The following is a 21244-nucleotide window of genomic DNA, read 5'->3' as shown; positions in this document are numbered from 1 at the left end:
TAGTTTGACTTAAGTTTATTGCAAAAATTGTACTACATTTCAAGACTCATACCCTTACAGAGTAAGAACAAAAGTCACATGAAAAAGTCATGATAAAGTGTGTAAGAATGGAACAAATGAAGTGAGCCAAATCAGCAGAGAAGAAGCTGCTGCTGTGTCTGCGGCCACAGGAGGGCAGAGCTCCAGAGAGGTGTCACTGTGCACTCAGCTGGTGCTCTGGAGAAGACAATGAGAAGGACTTTGATAATAGTAGTGTTGTTTTTAGTTTTTTCACCAAGGTAAAGAAGTAATTTCTCAGTGAAAAACCATTCAGACATCTGGTTATTTTATCCAGGAAAGGTTTCCATCCAAATCAGTTTTTAGAAAATGTAATATGTTGTAATACACAGTGACATCGCAATATCTTACATATTAGAGCTGCAGCGATTAGTCAAATGGACAGAACATTGATAAATTTGGTTATTTTCCAAGTTACAGTACCAAACATTCTCTAGTTCCACCTTCTCACATATGAGGATTTAATACTTTTCTCTTTCATAGCCTATATGACTCTTGGACATCTTTATGGCCATTTTTTTTACTATTTTCTGACATTTTATGGACAAATGGATTAATTGAGAAATCGACAGATTAATCAGTAATATAGTAGATAACAATTAAATTACCTGTGTGGAGTGATGGACCTTGAAAGTTGGCACTGCAGTGAAGGTTTGCTTTGGTTTGATGATACAGGCAAAGGAGAAAACTATTGATTCCACTCCTATTGTGGGACTCCAGTGCCGATTTGCAGCAGAGGTTATTCATCAAGTTCCTCATATTGTCCAACCAATTTGGGATATAGGCCAAGAAGGTTTATAATAATGAAGGTTAAAGGCTGGTCCACTACTTTGATATCTGCTCCAGAGATTGCATTAGTGAGTTATAGGGGGTGTTGAAATTAAACGGTGCATCACTGAAGATCACTGCAGGTCATGTCCAGTTGTTTTTGTAGAAATTATATTTTGTGTGTGTGTGTTTTCCTTCCATAGAGTCAGTTAAGAAATCATGAAAGGGAGCACAGCAGTGACGTGGCAGCCCTCACAGCAGTCACTGAAACCGTGGCCATGGTGGAAGATGCAGAGCCAGTAACAGTTGAAGGTAAGATGTGTTTTTATGGCCTCATTATGTGAAAGCCCTGAGAGGCAGGTAAGAAATGAAACATTCCAGTGATTGTATTTTCTAAATCTGATCTAAATAATTATTCTCCAATACTTACGACAGGTGAAAGAAAAGAAAGTAATGTTGCATAACTTAATGCATAGGGGTGTAACGCTTCTCCAAATCCACGGTTCAGTTCATTTTTGAACCACAATTCAAAACACAGGAGAGAAGAGACCTGCCTCTAAAAAATGGATCACCAGATTTGTTTTACTCACTTGCCACTTAGGGCTTCCGTAGTTTGGATAGGAAGATGGATGGATGTTTAAATGGCTACCTGACACTCATCCTCCCTTATCAGAGCTTTCTCTCCACGCCACTGTTCTTTGGCTGCCACCATATGATTTTTGCCAGAGTTTTCAGAAAGTTGTGTATTTTCATTTGTCCTCCATTACAGAATGTGGTATGCAGAAGATGTATAAGTGCGATGTGTGTGACTACACCAGCTCTACATATGTTGGGGTGAGGAACCACCGGCGGATTCATAACTCTGACAAGCCTTATCGGTGAGTTGTAGAAATGCACCACTATCACTTAAATACAAATGCAAATACCACTCACTGACCAATTTGTATAATTAAGGTCCTGAAGGATGTCTTGAAATGACTGAACTTAGGATTAAACTAAAGCCCTTTAAAGGTCTTACATGTTCTCGCAGCAACTCATAGCTAGGAGGAAATGTAGTGTAGAGTTCAGGAACATTTTGAATTTGTTAGTTACAGGAAACTTGATAGATGGGTTGATAGAATTGTGGTCCGTCTGCTGATCTCTGTGCTGTTCAGACTGCACGACTTGCTGTCTTGTAACGGGCGTCTTGAAGTTGTTGGCGTTCACACTACGTGACTGATCGTCAACAGGGAGTAACGCACATCACGAGCGGACCCGATGACTGGTGTCCAAACCACGTTTTGTCAAGATAACACATGTGAAAAAGGAGTGATTTATTATTAATATAAAGATAAACATTAAAAGACAAAGAAATACGGGTGAAAGAATGGATTAGCATACGAGCCACGGCACCAGCTCCTGACTTAAAGTTCAGTTCAATTTGTGTCCATCTCCTTTAAATTTACACTGCACACAAAAATCCTTTTTTTCTGTCACTTGGAAGAAGCTCTGTGGAAGTTTTTATGGAGAAACATTCTTCAGATGTACATGTTTCACCTGTAATGGATGAACAGATGTCAAGAAGTCGCCTCATGTCAACAGGTGGGACCTGGACCTACCCAAACAGACCACACAGGCCCAAACCCAGCAGTTTGTTAAAGAAACAACATAGAAGCAATTCACTGCAATTGGTTTCTAAGAGTGGATGGCATGACAGCATTCAAAGTTAAAACATACCAAAGTACAAAGTCCCAATTTCTTGTATTGTAAAGTACTGACAAAGTAAAACACAGAGATTGATATACAAAACACATTTTACCAACTAGATGTTGACTCCCTGAATGTTGTACATAGCCTTTTTTGAACTTCTATTCTCTTATTTTATTAGTACTTAGAATCTGTGTATTTTAATAACAAACTGAAATCAACCCTGAATCTGAGTCGTCCGTGCACCGCTGTTTTTAATCAAATTCTGGATCGGGTGCAGGAGAATTAAACTATCTAAGTTATTGAGTTACCATGTAAAAACCATGTAACGTTTATGAACACAATGCATAACTTACAAGTTTAAGTGCACATGTTTAATAAATTATGAAGTACATTTGTGAAAACTGTCCATGTCCTTGTTTAAATCATGTAATGTCTAATGTTCACCCTGATGCCTTTCAGCGCCAGTTGTTTGACTGAGCAAACCTGAAATCAGTTTCAGTGGTGTTTAAAAAGATGTTGCAGGTTATTGATCGCCTGATTTTCAATGAGGAAAAAGAAGATATTAAACATGCCATTATTTTTTTGTGATTAAATTGATCTTAATAGTAGGGGTACCTTGCTCTGTTTGGGACTGTGAGCTGCACTGGAAGTTAACGTGTGTGGATTTGTGGTGAGATCAAAAGTTTTTCATTTACTTTCGGTTTCACGTGCAACATGCAGTCCCAAACTGCGTCGGTCAAACGGTCTAAAGGGGACAACGTTACTACCAGCAGATCAAAAACGTAATGCCCAGCAGAGTATTGGGCAGGTAGGCCTCTCATCAAATGATAACGTTAGTCTGGTAATATTCTGCCTTTTTTCTGAACATGTCAGAGAACACCGGTATGTGGGAGAGATTCTGAATGTGCTGAAGTTTTTGACCATGAGCAGAAAATCTGCTGAAACACAGGAGCTATTAAAGTCCAGGAGTTTATAACTGAATTAAAATTAATTCAATTCTCATTGAGGTGAAAAGGTGCCATAGTCACATTTAAAGATTTTCCTTCCCCAAAGATACATAGAGGAGGGAAGACTAAATCATGACTCAGCACGGATGATATTAAATAAGTTGATCTACAGGAGAAACAGATCTGAGAGCTGCACTGACTTAGATTCAGTTATAGGTAGGTTATAGATTGTGAATTGTCACCTGCCTCCTGAATTTTGTGTTTCTCTTTATATAACTAAAGTAAAAAATCACCATAAGCTGGTGCATAAAAAATAATCAGAATGCAGGAAATATAAATAAATATGCATATATTCAGTATTAAATATTTCTTTAAAAATAGTTTTAAAATCTTGTCTCGTCTAGTGGGTTAAGTACAGTTTATGGTCTCGTCGCACCACTACTTAATAGTAATAATGGTTTAAAAAAATCATTTAAAATGTCATATGAGAAAGGTTCATATTTATTTTATTTAACAAAATCCTCAATCTTGGTCTCCAGGTGCTGTAGATATTATACAGTATATTCTACTTAGCATTGTGGGGTCATTTTGTTCTTTTATAGTATCCATGCTCAGGAAGTAGCGGCAGGAAAAGGAAAATAGCCAATTAATTTAGTCTCAATCTGACGCTTGCTTCTTTGACGAGTACACACACAAACCACAAAATCAAGTTCTTTCATAAATGAAAGATTTATTAAAAGTTATTGAATACAGAGAAAACAATTAATGATTTAATGAAAACCAGTGTGTACCAGGTAAAGTATCAGACGATGGGAAGATGTCTTACTTTATGGAGACAGTGGAGGAACCTTAACATTATCAGTGAAATCACTTTAGTAATGCACCATTCAGCAGAGTGGTTTATGAGGAAGCTCCAGTGAAATACTTACGTCTAATCTGGAGTGAGACTCCTGACGCTAACTAGTTTTGGGAATTTGTGGCATCAACCTCAAATATCACAAGAAAAAAGGGAGAAGCAGGTAGATTGTCCTGCGTGGGCCATGCAATGTCCCACATGGCAGCCTTCTTGTAGAGCTCTCAGTAGCTCATTTCTGGGCACTATTGATTTCATGCAGCGACTCAGCTTGATCTCACAGTGCTGTAGCTGATCTGAATGTGCCACACACGTTTTATAGAAGCCTGGTAAAATCGCACATTCCTGTGATTTTGAATATCCTGTCTTCCCTTCGCCCCTGTGAGAGGGATGAAAAGAGGATGGGTGACAGGCAGCCCAGACCCACACACACATGCACTCAAATAAATTAATGATAAGACGATTAATCGAGCCGGGATATCTGGCATTTTGAGATGACCCTTTTTTTTAAACATTAACATGTTTCCCCCATCCTTAAATGAAAGCAAATATATCGTTTGACGATAAAAAACAGTCTGTTGTTTACAATTATGCTCTATTTATTTCATTATGTCGCAAATTCCACTCTTGACCATAATATTTTTGCTAAGTTAGTTTGGATCTGTTGAATATCCAACATAACTGTTGGAAATTCCAACAGTATCTCATGATATTTCATTGAATTTACAAAAAAATCTGTATCGGGATATGCATCATTATTGAGACATGAATTGACCTATATCGGGAGATTTTAGTCACTACCGCACAACCCTAGCAAATCCATCCATCCTCAACCGCTTATCCTGCGTACATCGTCGCGGGGGGGCTGTAGCCAATCCCAGCTTACATCGGGCGAAAGGTGGGGTGCACCCTGGACAGGTCACCAGTCCATTGCGGGGCCACACACAGACAAACAACCACTACACTAGCAAATCTAATCTAGTAAATTGTGAGCCTATACTACTAATTTTAGAAATGACATGCCATTTAGCTGTAATGGCAGCACATTCATAAACCAGACACCAATCTCTATTTTTGGAGACTGATTGCATATTTATCTGTTACAAACTGGATGTCAACATTACAGACTAATGTATCAATTATTTTGCCATAAGAGACGTCTTTAGAATCTAAGCTTCTGCAATTCTTTATTTTTTCCAACATAAAACTGGGAAAACTTTTAATATGTGGTAAAAATGTTGTGAGCACTAGGTTTAAGTCAACATAATATTTATTAGAGTTCAGTTCCTTTTCAGTGTTTCCGTTGTGTCCTGTGTGGTAGTGTTTACTGGTCAGTAAATATTACATTTTCAGTTTTCACCTCCTGTTTCAGACAGAGTGACCTAACCAAACGGATGCCACACACTGAGGTCTTTATGTGCTGGTTCCCATGCCGGTGACTGACTTTTAAGATCGGCATGAGCTGTACTACTTGGAAAGGTCCATTAGATGGCAGTACATGCGCAGTAATGCTGGGCCACTGTGTAGGCACAGTCCTCACACAGTCCTCACTGCCCCCCCCCCCCCCCCCCCCCCCCCCCCCCCCAACTCTGTATTAGCACTCATCCTTTATGTGAACACAAAGCTGCCGTGAGGTGTGAACACATACAGGTTTTTCTGTCAGCTTTCATAACAGTATGCTGTCGCCTGTGCTCTAAGGTCAAATGTACACAACACACAAACATAGCAGGATTTCTTTCTGCTCTTAGAAAAGGTCATAGAATCTAATTGCTGTTTCTAGCCAGAATGGTCAGTCGCCTTGTGAGCCAATGGTATGAGGACAAAAGTAGAGTTCGGAAATATAGCATCAATACTCCCAACAAGCACATTCCAAAAATTCAAACTTGGGCAGTAAATCAAGTCTCATGGCTGAAAGTCACTCAGTGATATGTACACAGAATGTGCAAGTGCTGCTGTTAGTGTGTGTACATACTTGTTGTGCCATCGACCGCGTGCTTTCACAGGGACAGATGACTTTATACTTTTAAATGACATGTTGACATGTAAAGATCCTCTTTTTTTGCCTTTGCACATGAAGTGAGTGGATCAAACTTGACATTGGGGTCTAGTTATATGGTAATAAAGGCCTACACATTTACAACATAGTAATGGTAAAAGAAACATTTCAATCTGAATGGGATGTCAGATCTGGTGCAGTGTGGCCTGTAGGTGTTAGGACCATATTACAGTTTGTGATGTTTTGGCTCCAGCACATCGGGTCTGGAATTGCTGAAAGACTGAAACTGTTTTACTCCCAGTGCGGGTGTAAACACCTTCAAAATAAAGCTGAAGGTTAGCACTTCACCCTCATAGTCATTCGTGGTGAAAGGAGAGAGAGTTGGTTACATCAGAGCCAAAGTAGCTCATTTTAAAATTTATTTAACCCTTTCTTCTCCTTCTCCTGCTTCTTCTTCTGCTTCTGCTGATCCGATCCAAAACTCAAACCCATAGAATGATCCGGACCGTGACTTTTGTGATCTGTTGTACCCCTAATAGTCATTGTTTAATTTCAGATTGTGCTATTGTGCTGGAGTACAGAGCCATCGTGAATAAAAATGTGTCCAAGTCTTTGCAGACTGCACTGTATTTACAAGTTGTAAAAACATTTTGCCACATCATGTACAGCCTCTCTAGTCTATGACAGTGTACTACCAAAAAATGTGCTCCAGTGTTTCAAATTCGACCACCAGCTGTGAGAAGCATGTAAAGTTACACAGCCTCCCGCTAAAACAGGGCTGAACATTGTTTTAAAAAAAATATCTAAGTGTGAATTTTTTTTTTTTTGACTGATATTGCAGTTGCGATGTTATTATTTTATGAATTTTGATACTAGACGGAATAATAATTTTTACATAATCTCACTTTTTCCCATCTGAAGTTTTCATGTTGTGCCCAAGTCAGGAAAAATTTAAAGAGCTTTACTTTTCAGTGATTCTGTCATTTTTAATATCATGGATAATGTTATGGACCATTCTCATGGTGTGTTTAATGTTGGAATATATGGAATTGTCCTTATGTTCTGGACTATTAATATTTCATTAATGTGTTATTCTCAAGAAATCCAGTGTGTGATTGAAAAGCAATATGCTTTAATGCTTTTAATATATTTTCCAGCTATCACACCACAAGCCACAGGCTTAAACGTACATGCAGTGTATTTGTTGTGATAGCGTAGCATAGATTTCTCCCACGGAGTTGTTGTAGTAACTGTTATGGTAGAAGATAAAATATATAATTTGACCCAAAACATTCAGGGGAAGGGGACAGAACATGTATAAAAAGCTAACTTATAAAAAGCTAATTACAATAAAATAGAATGTATTTAAATTTTTTATTTAAAAGTATTCCACAATCCCATTTGGTGTGAAATAAAAGTATCTAAACAATTACTCTGTATTGAAACAATGTGCTGTAAGACTCTTAGAAGAAGTTTTTTTTATATATAAATGTCTTGTCTTTGGTTGGTCAAGTCTGACTTTTTAATATTTTGGCCTCAGTAAACCTCACATTATAAAGTGCAACTCTTTGTTTGGTCTGTTTCTTTTATTTTAATGCAGTGCAAATGGCCATGAGTTGAGTGTAGCCTCTGTCTGCAGACCTTGTACGGTTTTTGCCTCTAAGCAACTAAAAAGCGAGTTTCATCTTCCAACCCCAACAGCCAAAGTGCAACCAAGTAAAAAACACTGTGATTTATTCCTTTTCTTAAAGTGGCCATTTCCTCTCTGTTTTGCTGTAAATCCCTTATCTCCCTTCAGGCTACAAGTGTAAAGAAGCAACACGATGACCTCAAAGAGCAGCTTGTTAAACCAGCCGCTCTATCTCCATGTTCTCTCATATCTCGTCTCTCCTCTCTCCATCTGCCAGGTGTTGCAGCTGTGATTTTGCCACCACCAACATGAACAGTTTAAAGAGCCACATGAGGAGGCACCCTCAGGAGCACCAGGCCGTGCAGCTGCTAGAGCAGTACAGGTGAGAAATATCAAACACGCATCCACTGCACAGAGAGGGATGATAAGAATGACCTCTGGTCCTCTGAGGTGAGAATAAAGAGCTATACCTGGCAAAAACAAGCTGGGTTTATCAGAGTCTGTGTGGCTCTGAACCTGTGTGTGATTACATGTGTGCTCTCTCATGGTGCCAAGAGCCTGGAGACATGAGAAATGGGCTTCTGATTGCAAGGTTAGTGGTTGGTGGGTGGAGAAAGTGAAGGGGCGTGAATACTCAGTCCTCCTCTAAAATGTTAAATATCTGCAACCCTAAGTGAGGCACTGATTGCTGATTACTACTTCACTGAATGCTTGTGCTGTATTAAACTGTCATCAGTACCTGCACAGCTGGAATGCCCAACATCTCTATACAGCAGAAGTAGCACAGACAATGCAGTTAATTTTCTGTTAAAGGGGCACTGAAGTTGGTTATTACTGTACTTTTTTGGTGGGGGGGATGAGAGAGATTTTTAAGAAGAGTGGTCAATATGGAAGCAGCAGAGGATGAGAGATGCTTTTAGTCAATTTCACATCTGTAACTCGGTTTATTTGGTCTGGACCTAGCAAAAGCAGTGACGTGTGAGCGGAGCGTGACTGCGTGACATTTGGATGGAGCGCAGAGCAGATTTTTTTTTTAAATGTTGGAATATTATGGGATCTCCTGCACAGGAACCACTCAAATGTAGTTTTGGCTGCTCAGTCCTTTTGGGTGGAGGCTAGTGTTTAAGCTCAAAACATTTTTCTCATCAGCTCTACATGGACCCACATAAAGAACACTGACGTAAGGGTCTGTTTTCCTTCTACTGCGAATGCGTGGAAGTGGTGATGCATGCGCAGTATAAGTATAATCAGTTGGGAAAACGCTTTTTAAACCTTATTTTGGGGCAAAGTTGTCGAACTTTGAAACAGCTGCCCGGAGAAGTTGGCAACATGGCTGCCGAGTAGCATGACTTGCCTATAAGGACTTTGCTGACACTGAGTCATGCTACACTGTACTGAATCTAAAGTGTTTGTGTATGCTCTAGTGAAAACAAAACAGTTCACTGAGAAATAACAGAGATACAGTTGGCCTATGTCATGAATAATAATGAAAAAAGTAGAAAGATTTTTTTCCCTCTAGTATTTAGCAGCAGGGTGATAAGGTAAAGGTACTTTATTTGTTACATACACATACATGTAGCAAAGTTCATTCTCTGCATTTAACCCATCCCTGAAGGGAGAAGTGGGCAGCCATGTACAGCGGCCGGGCAACTACTCCAGATTGAATTCAAAGTCTGGTCAAACGGCACTGACTGGAGAATCTAGCTAACATGTTTTTGATGGTGGGGGGACACCATGTAAATGCTCCGTACTTGTATAGAGCCTTTCTAGTCTTTTCGACCACTCAAAGCGCTTTTACACTACATCTGCATTCACCAGTCACACACATTCATACACTGGCGCAACAGCCACCAGGGGCAATTCGGGGTTCAGTATCTTGCCCAAGGACACTTCGACAAGCAAACAGGGGGATTAAACCGCCGACCTTCTGATTAACAGCCAACCCGCTCTACCTCCTGAGCCGCAGCCGCGCCGTCATGGAGTTCGAACCCGGGAGCTTCTTGCTGTGAGGCCATAGTGCTATCCAGTAGGCCACCGTGCTGCCGGTAGTTGCTGTGTGGTCTTTGTGTTTCACTCACATATGTATTACACAAGCTTTTAGTTCCTTTTCACTTTCTGATGTATCAGGGGAAATCCCCGCACCACACATGCTGACGCGTGTGTGAACCTGAATTCATTGCCAGCCTTGTCTCTTTGTGGTGACTGATTGTCCTTAAAGTTAAATTTCTGACTCTTTGAGCATTCAAGATGGAAGCACGCAAAGTGAACTGGATGAGCATCATTTTTAAGTGCATGCATGCTTTGGATTTCTAAGCACACTCTGATGCTGTGTTAAACATCAAACCGCCTGTCCAAAAGTGTTGTTTGTCGAGTAGCGTCAAGAAGCAGCTATGTCTGGGCAGCTGGTACATCCAGACTAAACGGGTCTAATCAGATGTTAAAGACAATGAAAACTAAGCATGCTTTTTAAAGTGGGCAAAATCCTTTGCCAGGATTTTGGATTCTGCTGTGTGATCACACACCAGCCTGAAGCAATATTTTAAATATGCATGTCAGCACTAGCAGGTTGAGAACTTGATTTTCTGTTCATCTTATAACAACATGGGTTGTTTTATGAGTTACCTGATCTTGTCCAGTTGGCCATCATGGCTGAAGTGTGCTCAGGTTCTCACCCTAAATCATATCTGCAACTTGAAGCATTTTAATTGTCCATAAAGACATGATCTATAATTCTTGTCATTTTGACAAATGACTTCACCAGTATGCTTTAAATCCTATTTCCTCTCTCCACTCTTGGTCTCTCTCTCATGAGCGCAGTGTACCCTGTGGAGTCTTGAGTCGGGATGAATCCTCTTGATAGATATTAGGAGGAGGATTGGTAGAACCTCACTATGCACATTACATCAACCTTGACTTGATCCGCTCTCACTCTGTTGGTGCTTATCTTCTCTCCTTTGTTTCTCTTATTTTCCTCTCTCTCCCCTTTTCTCTTGCAGGTGCTCTTTATGCGGCTATGTATGCAGTCATCCCCCATCACTTAAATCCCACATGTGGAAGCATGCCGGAGATCAGAATTACAACTATGAGCAAGTTAATAAAGCCATTAACGAGGCCATTTCCCAGAGCAGCCGGTAAGTACAGAGCTATCTGTGCTTTCAGTTTCTTTCAGGTGTCATTTCTGTACAATACTGTTCTGTGTAAATGTGCATATCTACAGTATAATTCCACTGGCATACTGGAAAACTCTTTGTAATATTTACAATCTAACTACAAGGGCTTCAGTGGTCTTAAAGGGGCTATATGTTAAGTTTTTGATTTTAATCAATCAAATTATATTTTGCCTTATTGTCAATGGGCTCAAAGCTCTCTTAGAAATGAAGCATGCCTATTTTCTCTGTTGCTTGCATCAGACACTATTCTGCTGTTAATGTGAGGTCTCCGGGTCAGATTCAGCCCTGTGCGCACTCCCGAGCCTCTCTCACACTACAGCGACAACACGACAGCTAACGACATGCAGTCTAACACCATAAAACACCTGGCTCACAGCAAAACACAAGCTCCACGTAAGGATACGGAAGGAAGGTTTATGTGCAGAAGCCCATCAGACCAAACAGGTTCCGATGATGTCGAGTAAGAACAAAGTGAGCATTAGTAAAGCTGGAGAAACACAGAGAAAGTCACGTTAGCTCACCGGCTAACACCGAGCAGTTGCTAATGTTATCCCGTGCAAAGGTATATCCCTTTCACATTACTTCACCAACTGACGCCACCCATGTTACTACCCTGTGTACCACAGACATTATGTCAAAGTGTCACAGCCTGCAAGAAATGATGTAACGGTAAAAAGCAAATGTGGAACGATTTGTTAACTATCCTATAGTGATGCAGCCAGCTAACGCTACATTAGCTCGGACCTGCCGCTGTTTGCTTTGTAACGTTCAATTTACATTTATTGCCTTTTACCAATAATCAGGTTTACAGCTTCTCCACCTGTCGGTCGCTGTAACTAACGTGACCCACATAATATACAACCCAGAGGAAGAGCCATCCACTGACACTACAGTAAAGTTACCTACACTTATAAAGTGTGACACAAGTTATAATATTCAGCCCAGCTCACTACCCATTTCATTATGATCCAATACATGTAGCTGTGGTGACTTTGCTGAGCCTCTGGTGAAAGATAAACAGATAATAAAGACAGTTACTGAAAGCAGCAGGCGAGCTAACGATGTAGCAGTACATGTATAAGCTGATAAAACTATTACTGTAACGTTGCAGTAGGGGTTTACCCGAGTCTCCCTGCCTGTCTATAGCCGCTGTCACTCCGGGAGTATTGAGCCGATATGGGGCTCGCTGCGCTGAATGAAGTAATGTTACGGAGCCGGTGTTGAGTTGCCTCTGAGACGGGAACGTTGAAGTAACAGAGCCTGAGAAAAGTCTGGAGAAAAGCCACAGCCTGCAAGTATGGTGTTCCTGCGTTTATTGCAGGGTTTCTGTATGAAAGTGGTTGTGTTTCAGATTGTGCTCGCTCATGAGTTAAAGCGAGCACGCGTATGAGCACACGCCCGGTTTAATGTTACATGATGTTTCTTACTAGGACTGAATGATTAATTGCATTTGCGATATTATCGCAATATAATAAAACAAGATGTTCTAATCGCAAAGGCTGCGATTACACTGGTCACATGAGACCCAATAGTAAAGCAGTCTGCAGACAAAGCAACTTCAACTTAACAGGTTACGCTGTACCTTCACTTGTTGTTTAATGCCCTTAAGCTTGGAAGAAGCCGACACTATAGAAACTTTAGTGTCACACATGGAATGAAAGTAACACCTGCCACCCGCGGGTAACTTGGTGGACAGGAAAAATGCACAACAGAAAGACACATGTACAGGCGCACGGGAAGACATTTTCACTTAGGGGTGCTGCAGAGTAGAAATGCGCGCATACAAAAGTTACGCAATTACCGTAATGTATTGCTTTTTGCTGTAATGAAGTTATATAACGCATTACTAAAAATAGATCGGTAATATTTTACCCTTTACAATCTCAGTAACGCACGTTACAACTCATTTAGTTAGTGCATTCAGCACTAACCTGCTGTATTTTATGTTGTCATATAGTAACAATAGTTTTGTTTGTTTGCTTACTGGGATACAGAAAGATGGACTCTAAGGAGATTTGAACTGAGATAAGGAGGCATTAATTGGTGGTTTTGGTATTGAGCTCTTACTGTTTAACACACTGTGGTGAACTTAGTTTTTCTTGTGGTCTGTAGATAGGCCAACCTGATTATATTCTATCATTATTCAATGCCATGACTTGACACAAATTATCTTTGTCATATTATTAAAATTATTATTAAAATTTCATACTTCTTCTCCACCATTGCTCATAATAATAATTCATGCATCACCTAATTTCATCATAACACAGGCCTGACCCACAAGAAAGAAGGGTGTATGTTTAATCTATCTAATAGTGTGTTGGTCATTTTATACACTAATTTACTGCTTGTCCTTTTGAATAATACAGAAGGTAAAGAGCTTAAAAATGAATCGCATACTAAGTTTAACAGTGACAATGCACAATACATTTATTGCACCAGATATGACTGAAAGCCAATTTCTGTCCATAGTCCTTGGGAAAAAGGCCACCAGTTGACACAGGTTGCAGTATGACAAAGTAAATAACACTTTGAAAACAGGGACATAATACATCAGGCAAGCTCTAAAACATGCCGTCTACGATAACGTTACAGTGACCTGCTGTTGTATGCCTCTAATACTACATGACTGTCTACAACGAGGACTTGCTTTGTCTGTCAGGAAGCTGTGTTAGATTCTTCAGCTCATGGTTATTTACATGTCCGCTCTGGTTTAATAATTTCCGACACGCTGACTAAAACTACAAACAAGCTCACAGATAGATTTAGAATACGTCAGAAACTATAGTTTAAAGGCTCAGTAACGTTATCGCTACTCCACTGATAAACATGGCATTAGCTTTGTGGCTAATTGATCAACGGGCAGCGTTAGCTGCTGTAATGTTTCGTGAAATTGTGATACCGTAAAACTTTGAATAATAGCCCGGGCTTTTATTTGCTAAAATCACTGAATTGACCCTGCCTTTATTTGGGACAGGCGTCCATATGGGACAGAACTTTAATTCTTTTTGCACAAAACTGAAACTACTATGAAACAGTTTCTTTATTTCAAACAGAATAAAACTTTTTAAAAATGATCAAATAATATCAAATACATGTCATTCATTTGATCTAGCTCCAACAGACGGCTTATGCGCTTTTATTTTGAAGGCATATTGATCATACCTTTAAACATTAATGTTTGTATTAACTAAATCTAAGCAGCTTAGAAACAGCTATAAAAGCCAGACCAGGCGTTTAATGGAGGCAGGTGTTTATTTGTCAAAATGTGCTCCCACACCAGGCCAGTAAAGGAGGTAGGCGGCTATTTGGGACTCTGCTATTAATTGAAGTTTTACGGTATTTAGAAGTGCTGAACTAGGGACAAATGAGAGGACCGTTGGCTACAACTGCCACACTGTTTCAGAAATAAATCTACAATCACGTCTGGCTGCAGCGTAGCCTCCAACTCTCAACTGCTGTAACATTAAACATGCTGCATTAGACTCCGGTCAGCTGATTATTTTCTTCTGTGGTTTTTGTGATGAGGCAGTGTTGTTAACAGTAGAGCTGCAGCGCGCCCTCTGGTGAGCAAATTATGCAATCAGGTGACATGAGTGAAGGATCTGACTCTCTGTGTTGTTTTTTTTATAGTCATATATCCGCTGTTATAAACAGCTGATGCCGATTAAATGCAATTAGCTCATATGGCCGATGTATCATTCGGGCTCTAAAACCTAGTTAACGTTTGGTGTAACTTCAGAATCCTATAGGTTGGTTGTTTTTTGCAACACCAGGCTCTTCCCAATTCATTCAGCCAGTACATTTTCTGATTTCAATAACTATGTACAATAAAAACAGGAAAGTCTGCGAAGACAGGCATTTAAACCAAGCAGGGCTTCCTGTGTGAAGGAAACAATCAATATGTGTACTCTATGTGGTTGTCTTGTCATCTCTTGCTGTAATTATATAAACCTCCTTGCAGATCCTATCTTAACTGTTTTAGTAACCATTGTAAATAGGAAGTGTAATAACCCTAAGTCGATGTTCCTTTCCTAACTTAAGATAGGAACAGTGTATTACATAAACATCCTAACTTCCCAAAAGCTCAAATACTCTCCTCACCTTAGGATAACCTTTTCTACCAGGTAATGTTAGCTAACTTGTTTAATCCATGTGGCTGGCTTTTTACCTTTATTTTAACAGGAAGTCTCATTGAGATCAAAAATCTCTTTTACAAGAAAGACCTGGCCAAGGTAGCAGCCATTCATAAACACAGAATATTAAAATGCTACATACAATAATATCTCTTATCTCCTGAGTTATTTCCCAAGTTGTTGTAAAAAAAAATGTGAAAACGTGTTAACATGTTTTGAAAGATACAGCGGGACACCAATAACTGCCTGCTGACGAATATACACTGCATCATAGGGATAATAAAATATCATCTAACAGATTTTTATGGGAAAAAAAATAGTACAGGGGCAATTAGAAATATTCCTCAGTGAGCCAACACTGCAGAGTGAGATTTCCAACTCAGTCATTTAATCCTGCTCCCTCACTTGTTGTTTTCTTCTTGGTGATTCCATCCTCTGTTTGCCTCAGAGCTCCCCAGAAGTTGTCTGCTGTGCTGGAGTCCGTGGCAGAGCGCCCTGCAGGGGCCCCACACTCAAAAGACAAAGCGAAGGGCCTAGTGGAACCGCTGCCAACACCCTCATCAGCAACAACAGCAGCAGGTGGCCTGGCTGTGGATGGCTCAGGGGGCCTCCCTATACCCACCACAGACCCTTCACAGTGGCCTGGTGAATCCCCAAGCCCCCAGGGGAAGGACCCTGCACAGCTCCAGTCGCGCTCCCAGAGCCAGCCACGTACAGGCCAGGCCCCAGGCCCCGGCATGGAATACTGTGTGCTCTTGTTCTGCTGCTGTATCTGTGGTTTTGAGTCCACCAGTAAAGAGCGGCTGATGGAGCACATGAAGGAGCACGAGGGGGACATCATCAGCATCATTCTCAACAAGGAGCAACAGCAACCAGAAGCCCAACCAGGCCTCCAAACAGCAGAGTGAGACCCGCCCTTCACGCCCTCTCTTTATATTAACACTGACCCTGAGGTCTTACAGTTATCTGCTTCCCACAAAAGTAGATGTTTCTTTACCTCAAGGTGATTGTGTCAGATGTTGAGCTACAACCATTTCGCGTCTACTGTACCATAGTAGTTAAATGTCATTTCTCAGAATGTCGTGTGATTAGTTCGGCTGTGACAGCTACTGTCCAGTGCAGACGCCTTGAACAGGTGTAGAGAAAAGTTATTAAATGGTTTTCTGAGTGGCATATCCTGTAAGCAATGTTAAAAACATAGAACAATGTTATAAGCTGTTAATATTTCTGTCAAATAATTTGACATTAAAGAGAGAGGGAAGTAGGGAAGTGATTTGTATTGCAAGGCACAAGCCTGAGCTCTAACCCAAGTTAGATTTTTCACTATACAGGGACAAGTTCATACCTCACAAAACCACACAATCCCTCACTAGAAATGGAGAAAAAAGATTCACATATTTTCCACTTTAATTGATATAGTGACCATAAGGCAGCTCTTTTATTGCTACTGTAATATTTAATGTATTTAATCCGACAAAGTTGAGGCTCTAGCCTAGTCAAGGAGGTACATGTGCAAACCCACCAATGCCTAAAGACATGTATCACAGCTTGAATATGATTTAATATTTATCCGTTTATTTTATGCATGTTAATTTCCGTAATGGCAATTTAAAGAGGCAGTTGTTTATTATGTTTTGCTTATTTCCCCGTTTTTCTTTTGTATGAGTGACTGTAATTTTACTTGTTGGATCATTCATAAAGTAACGTCTTTATAGGACAAAGAAGTGGTTCTCACAGGAGGAGTGGAAGTTGACCAGAGCAAAGTAGAAAGTGGTCTAGGATTACTTTGATTGTAGTCTACCAGCCACAGAGGTATTGGTGCAGAGCATGTTGACAAAAGGAATGATGAAAAGGGAAGTTAGCCTAGGCAAGGCATTTATGTTAATTGCCTAGATATTTCAAAACAGGAATATGTTGTATTGAACCAGAAACACCTTTCACTTGTGATTGTGGTGCTAGGCTCACTTTAAGAGTTGCCATTGAAGGTGATGTCTGTCTTTTTTTTTATAGCCCATGCAAATGAATTTATGTTGTGTGTGTGTGTGTGTGTGTGTGTGTGTGTGTGTATATATAATAACATTTACTCTGTTTTGTCAGTGTTTTTAAAATACAAACCATCTAGTTTCAAAAGCAACTTGAAATGACTCGTGTCCCAGCTAACAAACATGCCTGAAATAAGAAGACATGGATGTAAAAATTAGATTTGGAAGGTGAGCCATGTGACGGGCTGGAAGCAAGAGTGTAATATAATTAATGCTGCCCTGATATGGAAAAACTTAACTCAGCACAGTGTAATGACGATAAAGCGGAAACTTCGATCTATGAAGCCTTCGTGTTTACAGTGATTGATTGTCTCCGGGTGTGGAAGTTACTTTTCATACAGAGTGAATGGCAGAAAAATTGAACCCCAATATCTCAAATGATGCTGACTATTAAAAAAAACACCTGGAAGAATGTAAGGGAAGGAATGCTGGCATTGTCACCCAGATGCATTTTAGGAACAACAATCTTGCCCAAGAAACTCATCAAGATCCCATTAAAACATTTTAAATGAACAGAAAATGAAACCTGGATTGACGATGAGGATTATTCTTTTAAACATTCAGTGTCAGAGTCTCAGCCCATCTAATGTATCATGGAGTCCTGTCATGCAGAACACACAAATTCATCTGTATGCCACACCTTTCTTACATCAGCACAGACGGGGGCCGGGGAAATTAAGATAAAATGGAATATCCATAATTCATACCCCCCTTCTCCGCCTGACATAACAGCTTGAAATTGTGTCTGCACACGTGCGTAGCGTAGTGGATCAGCCAAAATTAAATCTCTATCTCAAAGACCTGTTACCTGGCCTGGAATTCTCATTATCAAAGCAGGTAATTATTGTCTGGTTTTTAATTTACAATTCTACGTGTCAGAATTAAGGAAGATGGTGACATGTCTATATATAAAAAAATAAAATAAAAGTGGGACTTCAGCGTCCCTCTTGTCGGATTAACTCGGCATGAATGTAAATGAGCAGTGAGACATAAAGACTGAACCGACCACAGACAGACCTCAGCCCTCCCCTTTCTGTCGTATCGGGATCTTCTATTAATCCTACAGCTTGTAATTATTCAATTCATGAATTCTGGTTAAAGGTTCCCTGTGGAGTTTTTGACCTCTAGCAGCGCTAGAGAGCTGTTTTTGTATGAGTCATTCCCCAGTGGTCAGGCGATACACAATCCTTCCAGTGGTTTCACACTGTTCCACAGATCTGCAGGTGGCAGCAAGGACAGTGAAGAAGGAGACTTTAAGCTTCTAAACATCAATACTAACAACGCAAGCTTTGCTAATGAGGAAGGAACAACACATTCGTTAGAGCTCAAGGACACACACAGTGTGTTTTGGGGGGGAAACACTGAATGTAAACAGAATTTTTGTTTGTTTTCACAAAAACTCCACAGGGCACCTTTTTAAACTTGGATTTTAATTTCATTGTAAATTGAGGTCTGGTAACAGTGTACTCAACCGTTTCATTTGTGAGTAAGGCTGTCACTTGGGAAAAAAAGAGTTTCAACAAATTGATATTTAACACGTCATTTGCTCAAATAAATTTGATAACAACGCACAACCTAAATTATGTTGGAGAATTGATGTTCCGTTCATTCCTAGTGCCTCCGCTGCCTCAATCGTGCAAAATGTTAAAGAGGTCATATTATGCCTTTTGGCTTTCTCCCTTCCTTTATTGTGTAATAAATATATATAATTTTTTTGTACATGTAATATGTTTGCAAAGTGGAAAAGCCCAAAGTTCACTCCATAGCTAAAACAGAGCGTTCAACACACGGTGTGTTTGTTTGTTTGTTTGTTTTTTTTATATATGAAACCATGTAAAGCTGTTCTGGTACAACCCCTAAAATAAAATAATGAACCTGAAAATGAGCATAATATGACCACGTTGACATTTTTGTGAAGCTGTTGCATTTTACAAAGTCAGAAAACAGTTTTACTTTTATCCACCCATTCTTCCATCTACATTCCTACTTCTCAGATGGTTTGGCGTCGAGATTATCCGTGCAGCACGGCTCACTAGTTTTCTCCATATTGCGTTAGCATAGAAAACAACAATATCAAAGGCTGGCCTACAAGCAGTCAGATGATCCCACAGGTTGAATGTGAAAACAAAGGTGAACAGCAAAATTGTTGTAAACATCCATCACCGTTTACATTTGGCACTGTAGGTTTTTAGCAAATTTTACTCAAACAAGCCATAAAAAGTGTATTTCTTGGGTACCATTTTAAGTGTGCGTTAATACACATTTGGTGCGCTAGTGAGTATTAGTAGTACGTGTATGTGGGATTGACTACAGTGTAGTCACTAAAGTAAACTCAGTGCTTGTGTTCATGGTAATATACAGGTATGTCATCCAGTTCAACAGTGTGGCTTAATGTGTTTTCAATAGTATTTGGAAAACAATGGAGGCCTATGGTGCAGAGGAATAGCATACATCAAACTTTGGATGCAAAGTCAATACTTTGTTGATTTTGGTCTTTTCATCATAGTTATTGAAAGTAAGTAGAAATATGTATAATCGACAATATCCCCAGACTTCCTTGGTGTGTACAGTTTTACCATAACCAGTAGAAATGGCTGCAAAAGACAGCATCCAAGTAGTAAGACACTTGCTGATCTCAATGACTGTACAGTATATGTGTTAATTGGGAATAACAGAATGTCTTCACTTTCAATTCGTGTTGTACAGCAAACCAAGCACTGCAGTGTTAGCTGAACCTGGAAAAATGAACTAGCTGTTGTATACCTTGGCCTTTTAAAGTGAGCTGTAATTATAAAATAGCTTGTGGTAATTTTTAAAGTAAAACGAAATCATTTCAGATATTTTTTTACATTTTTATCTTAATTGCTAGCCAAGTCAAGGCAAAAAAAATATTTTTTGGAAATACTGTAAAGTTCAGTTGACAGCTGGAAAATGCATCCTGGGTCATTCTTCTGGTGATAAATGCATATGGGTCAAGTGGGATTTTGCAGGCAGTGATACATCCCATTTGGTGTCTCAAATTCCAAAAGTGTGTCAACACATGCAGCAGACACAGCAAGTATGAAAGGAAGTGTCTGTTTACCACTTTCAGAGCATACAAATTTTCTTGTTCACCACGGTTACATTTCCCTCCTTTCATTTTAATTCATACCACAGAACTATACATTTGTGCCATATTTGAAAGCAAAGCATTGTATTTTGTTTTAGTTTAATGTGCCTTTTAGTTCAATGTATTATTTGTCTTGAAAGTAGAATTTTGACCCCCCTGCCAAAACGTCGGTCAAATAGATCAGTGTTTTGATTCGTGCACAAAACAGACAGTCTTTGGTATTGAAGTTGAAGCAAAAATCTTGATTATTGTGACAATGATGGGTATCATCTGAACACCTCAGTATGTTTTCCACAGAAGCAAATCCACATTTTTGTTTTATTAAGCAGTTTGGGAGACGGAGAAACAACAGCAAACCAAGAATGTGAAATAGCTCTTTCTTATAGTACTAGCTACGACCTAGTAATGAGCTCAAACACTTGGTACTGTATTTTTAAAGTGTAAATGTTGTAGATGAATACTGCAGAACCTTAAAACTGAATTTTTAAAAAGATAAAAATCTATTTTTCAATGTTCTTGTAAAAAAAAACAACTAATAATTGAGACAAAAAATAAAGTTTTAGATTGAATTTTGGCTCTGATCTTATTTACTTCTAGTGTATTTGAGAGAACTGATGGTTTTAAGCTACACAGCTAAATGAGCTAAGGAGGTGGAGAAGATAACATGTCTGTATGTATCTGTGTATTTCTGCTCTTATTCAATTTTGTAATGGAGGTTCAACATAGAATTGTGTCAGACAGCAGTGTGATGCTTGCTTTATGTTAATTTATTTTTAGAACATCATAGGCTTTATTATGTCACTACTTTGCCATTGTATTTTTGGTAATAAAGACAGAAATAAATGAC

General features: G+C 39.5%; 2 protein-coding genes across 11 annotated transcripts in view; one reads left to right on the top strand and one right to left on the bottom strand.

The window, feature by feature from the left end:
• Positions 1-21244, bottom strand: part of mtss1lb (MTSS I-BAR domain containing 2b) — a 771894-nt gene that overhangs the window by 148214 nt on the left and 602436 nt on the right. The gene's annotated exons all lie outside the window — the stretch shown is intronic.
• The window catches only part of znf507 (zinc finger protein 507), a 27572-nt gene extending 6328 nt beyond the window's left edge, over positions 1-21244 (top strand). For 3 of the 5 annotated variants that reach the window (XM_046032150.1, XM_046032149.1, XM_046032148.1), the window contains exons 3-7: positions 1029-1137; positions 1595-1703; positions 8218-8322; positions 10937-11071; positions 15695-21244. In XM_046032150.1, coding sequence (XP_045888106.1) covers positions 1029-1137; positions 1595-1703; positions 8218-8322; positions 10937-11071; positions 15695-16154 — 918 coding nt within the window. In that variant the 3' untranslated portion in view covers positions 16155-21244. Of the gene's footprint in view, positions 1-1028; positions 1138-1594; positions 1704-2308; positions 2899-8217; positions 8323-10936; positions 11072-15694 lie in introns of those variants that run through there. The other 2 variants (XM_046032152.1, XM_046032153.1) reach the window with 2 other exon arrangements.

This window comes from Micropterus dolomieu, linkage group LG20 (assembly GCF_021292245.1).
Source record: "Micropterus dolomieu isolate WLL.071019.BEF.003 ecotype Adirondacks linkage group LG20, ASM2129224v1, whole genome shotgun sequence".
NCBI classification, from domain to species: domain Eukaryota; kingdom Metazoa; phylum Chordata; class Actinopteri; order Centrarchiformes; family Centrarchidae; genus Micropterus; species Micropterus dolomieu.
This window is presented reverse-complemented; position numbering and strand designations above follow the sequence as displayed.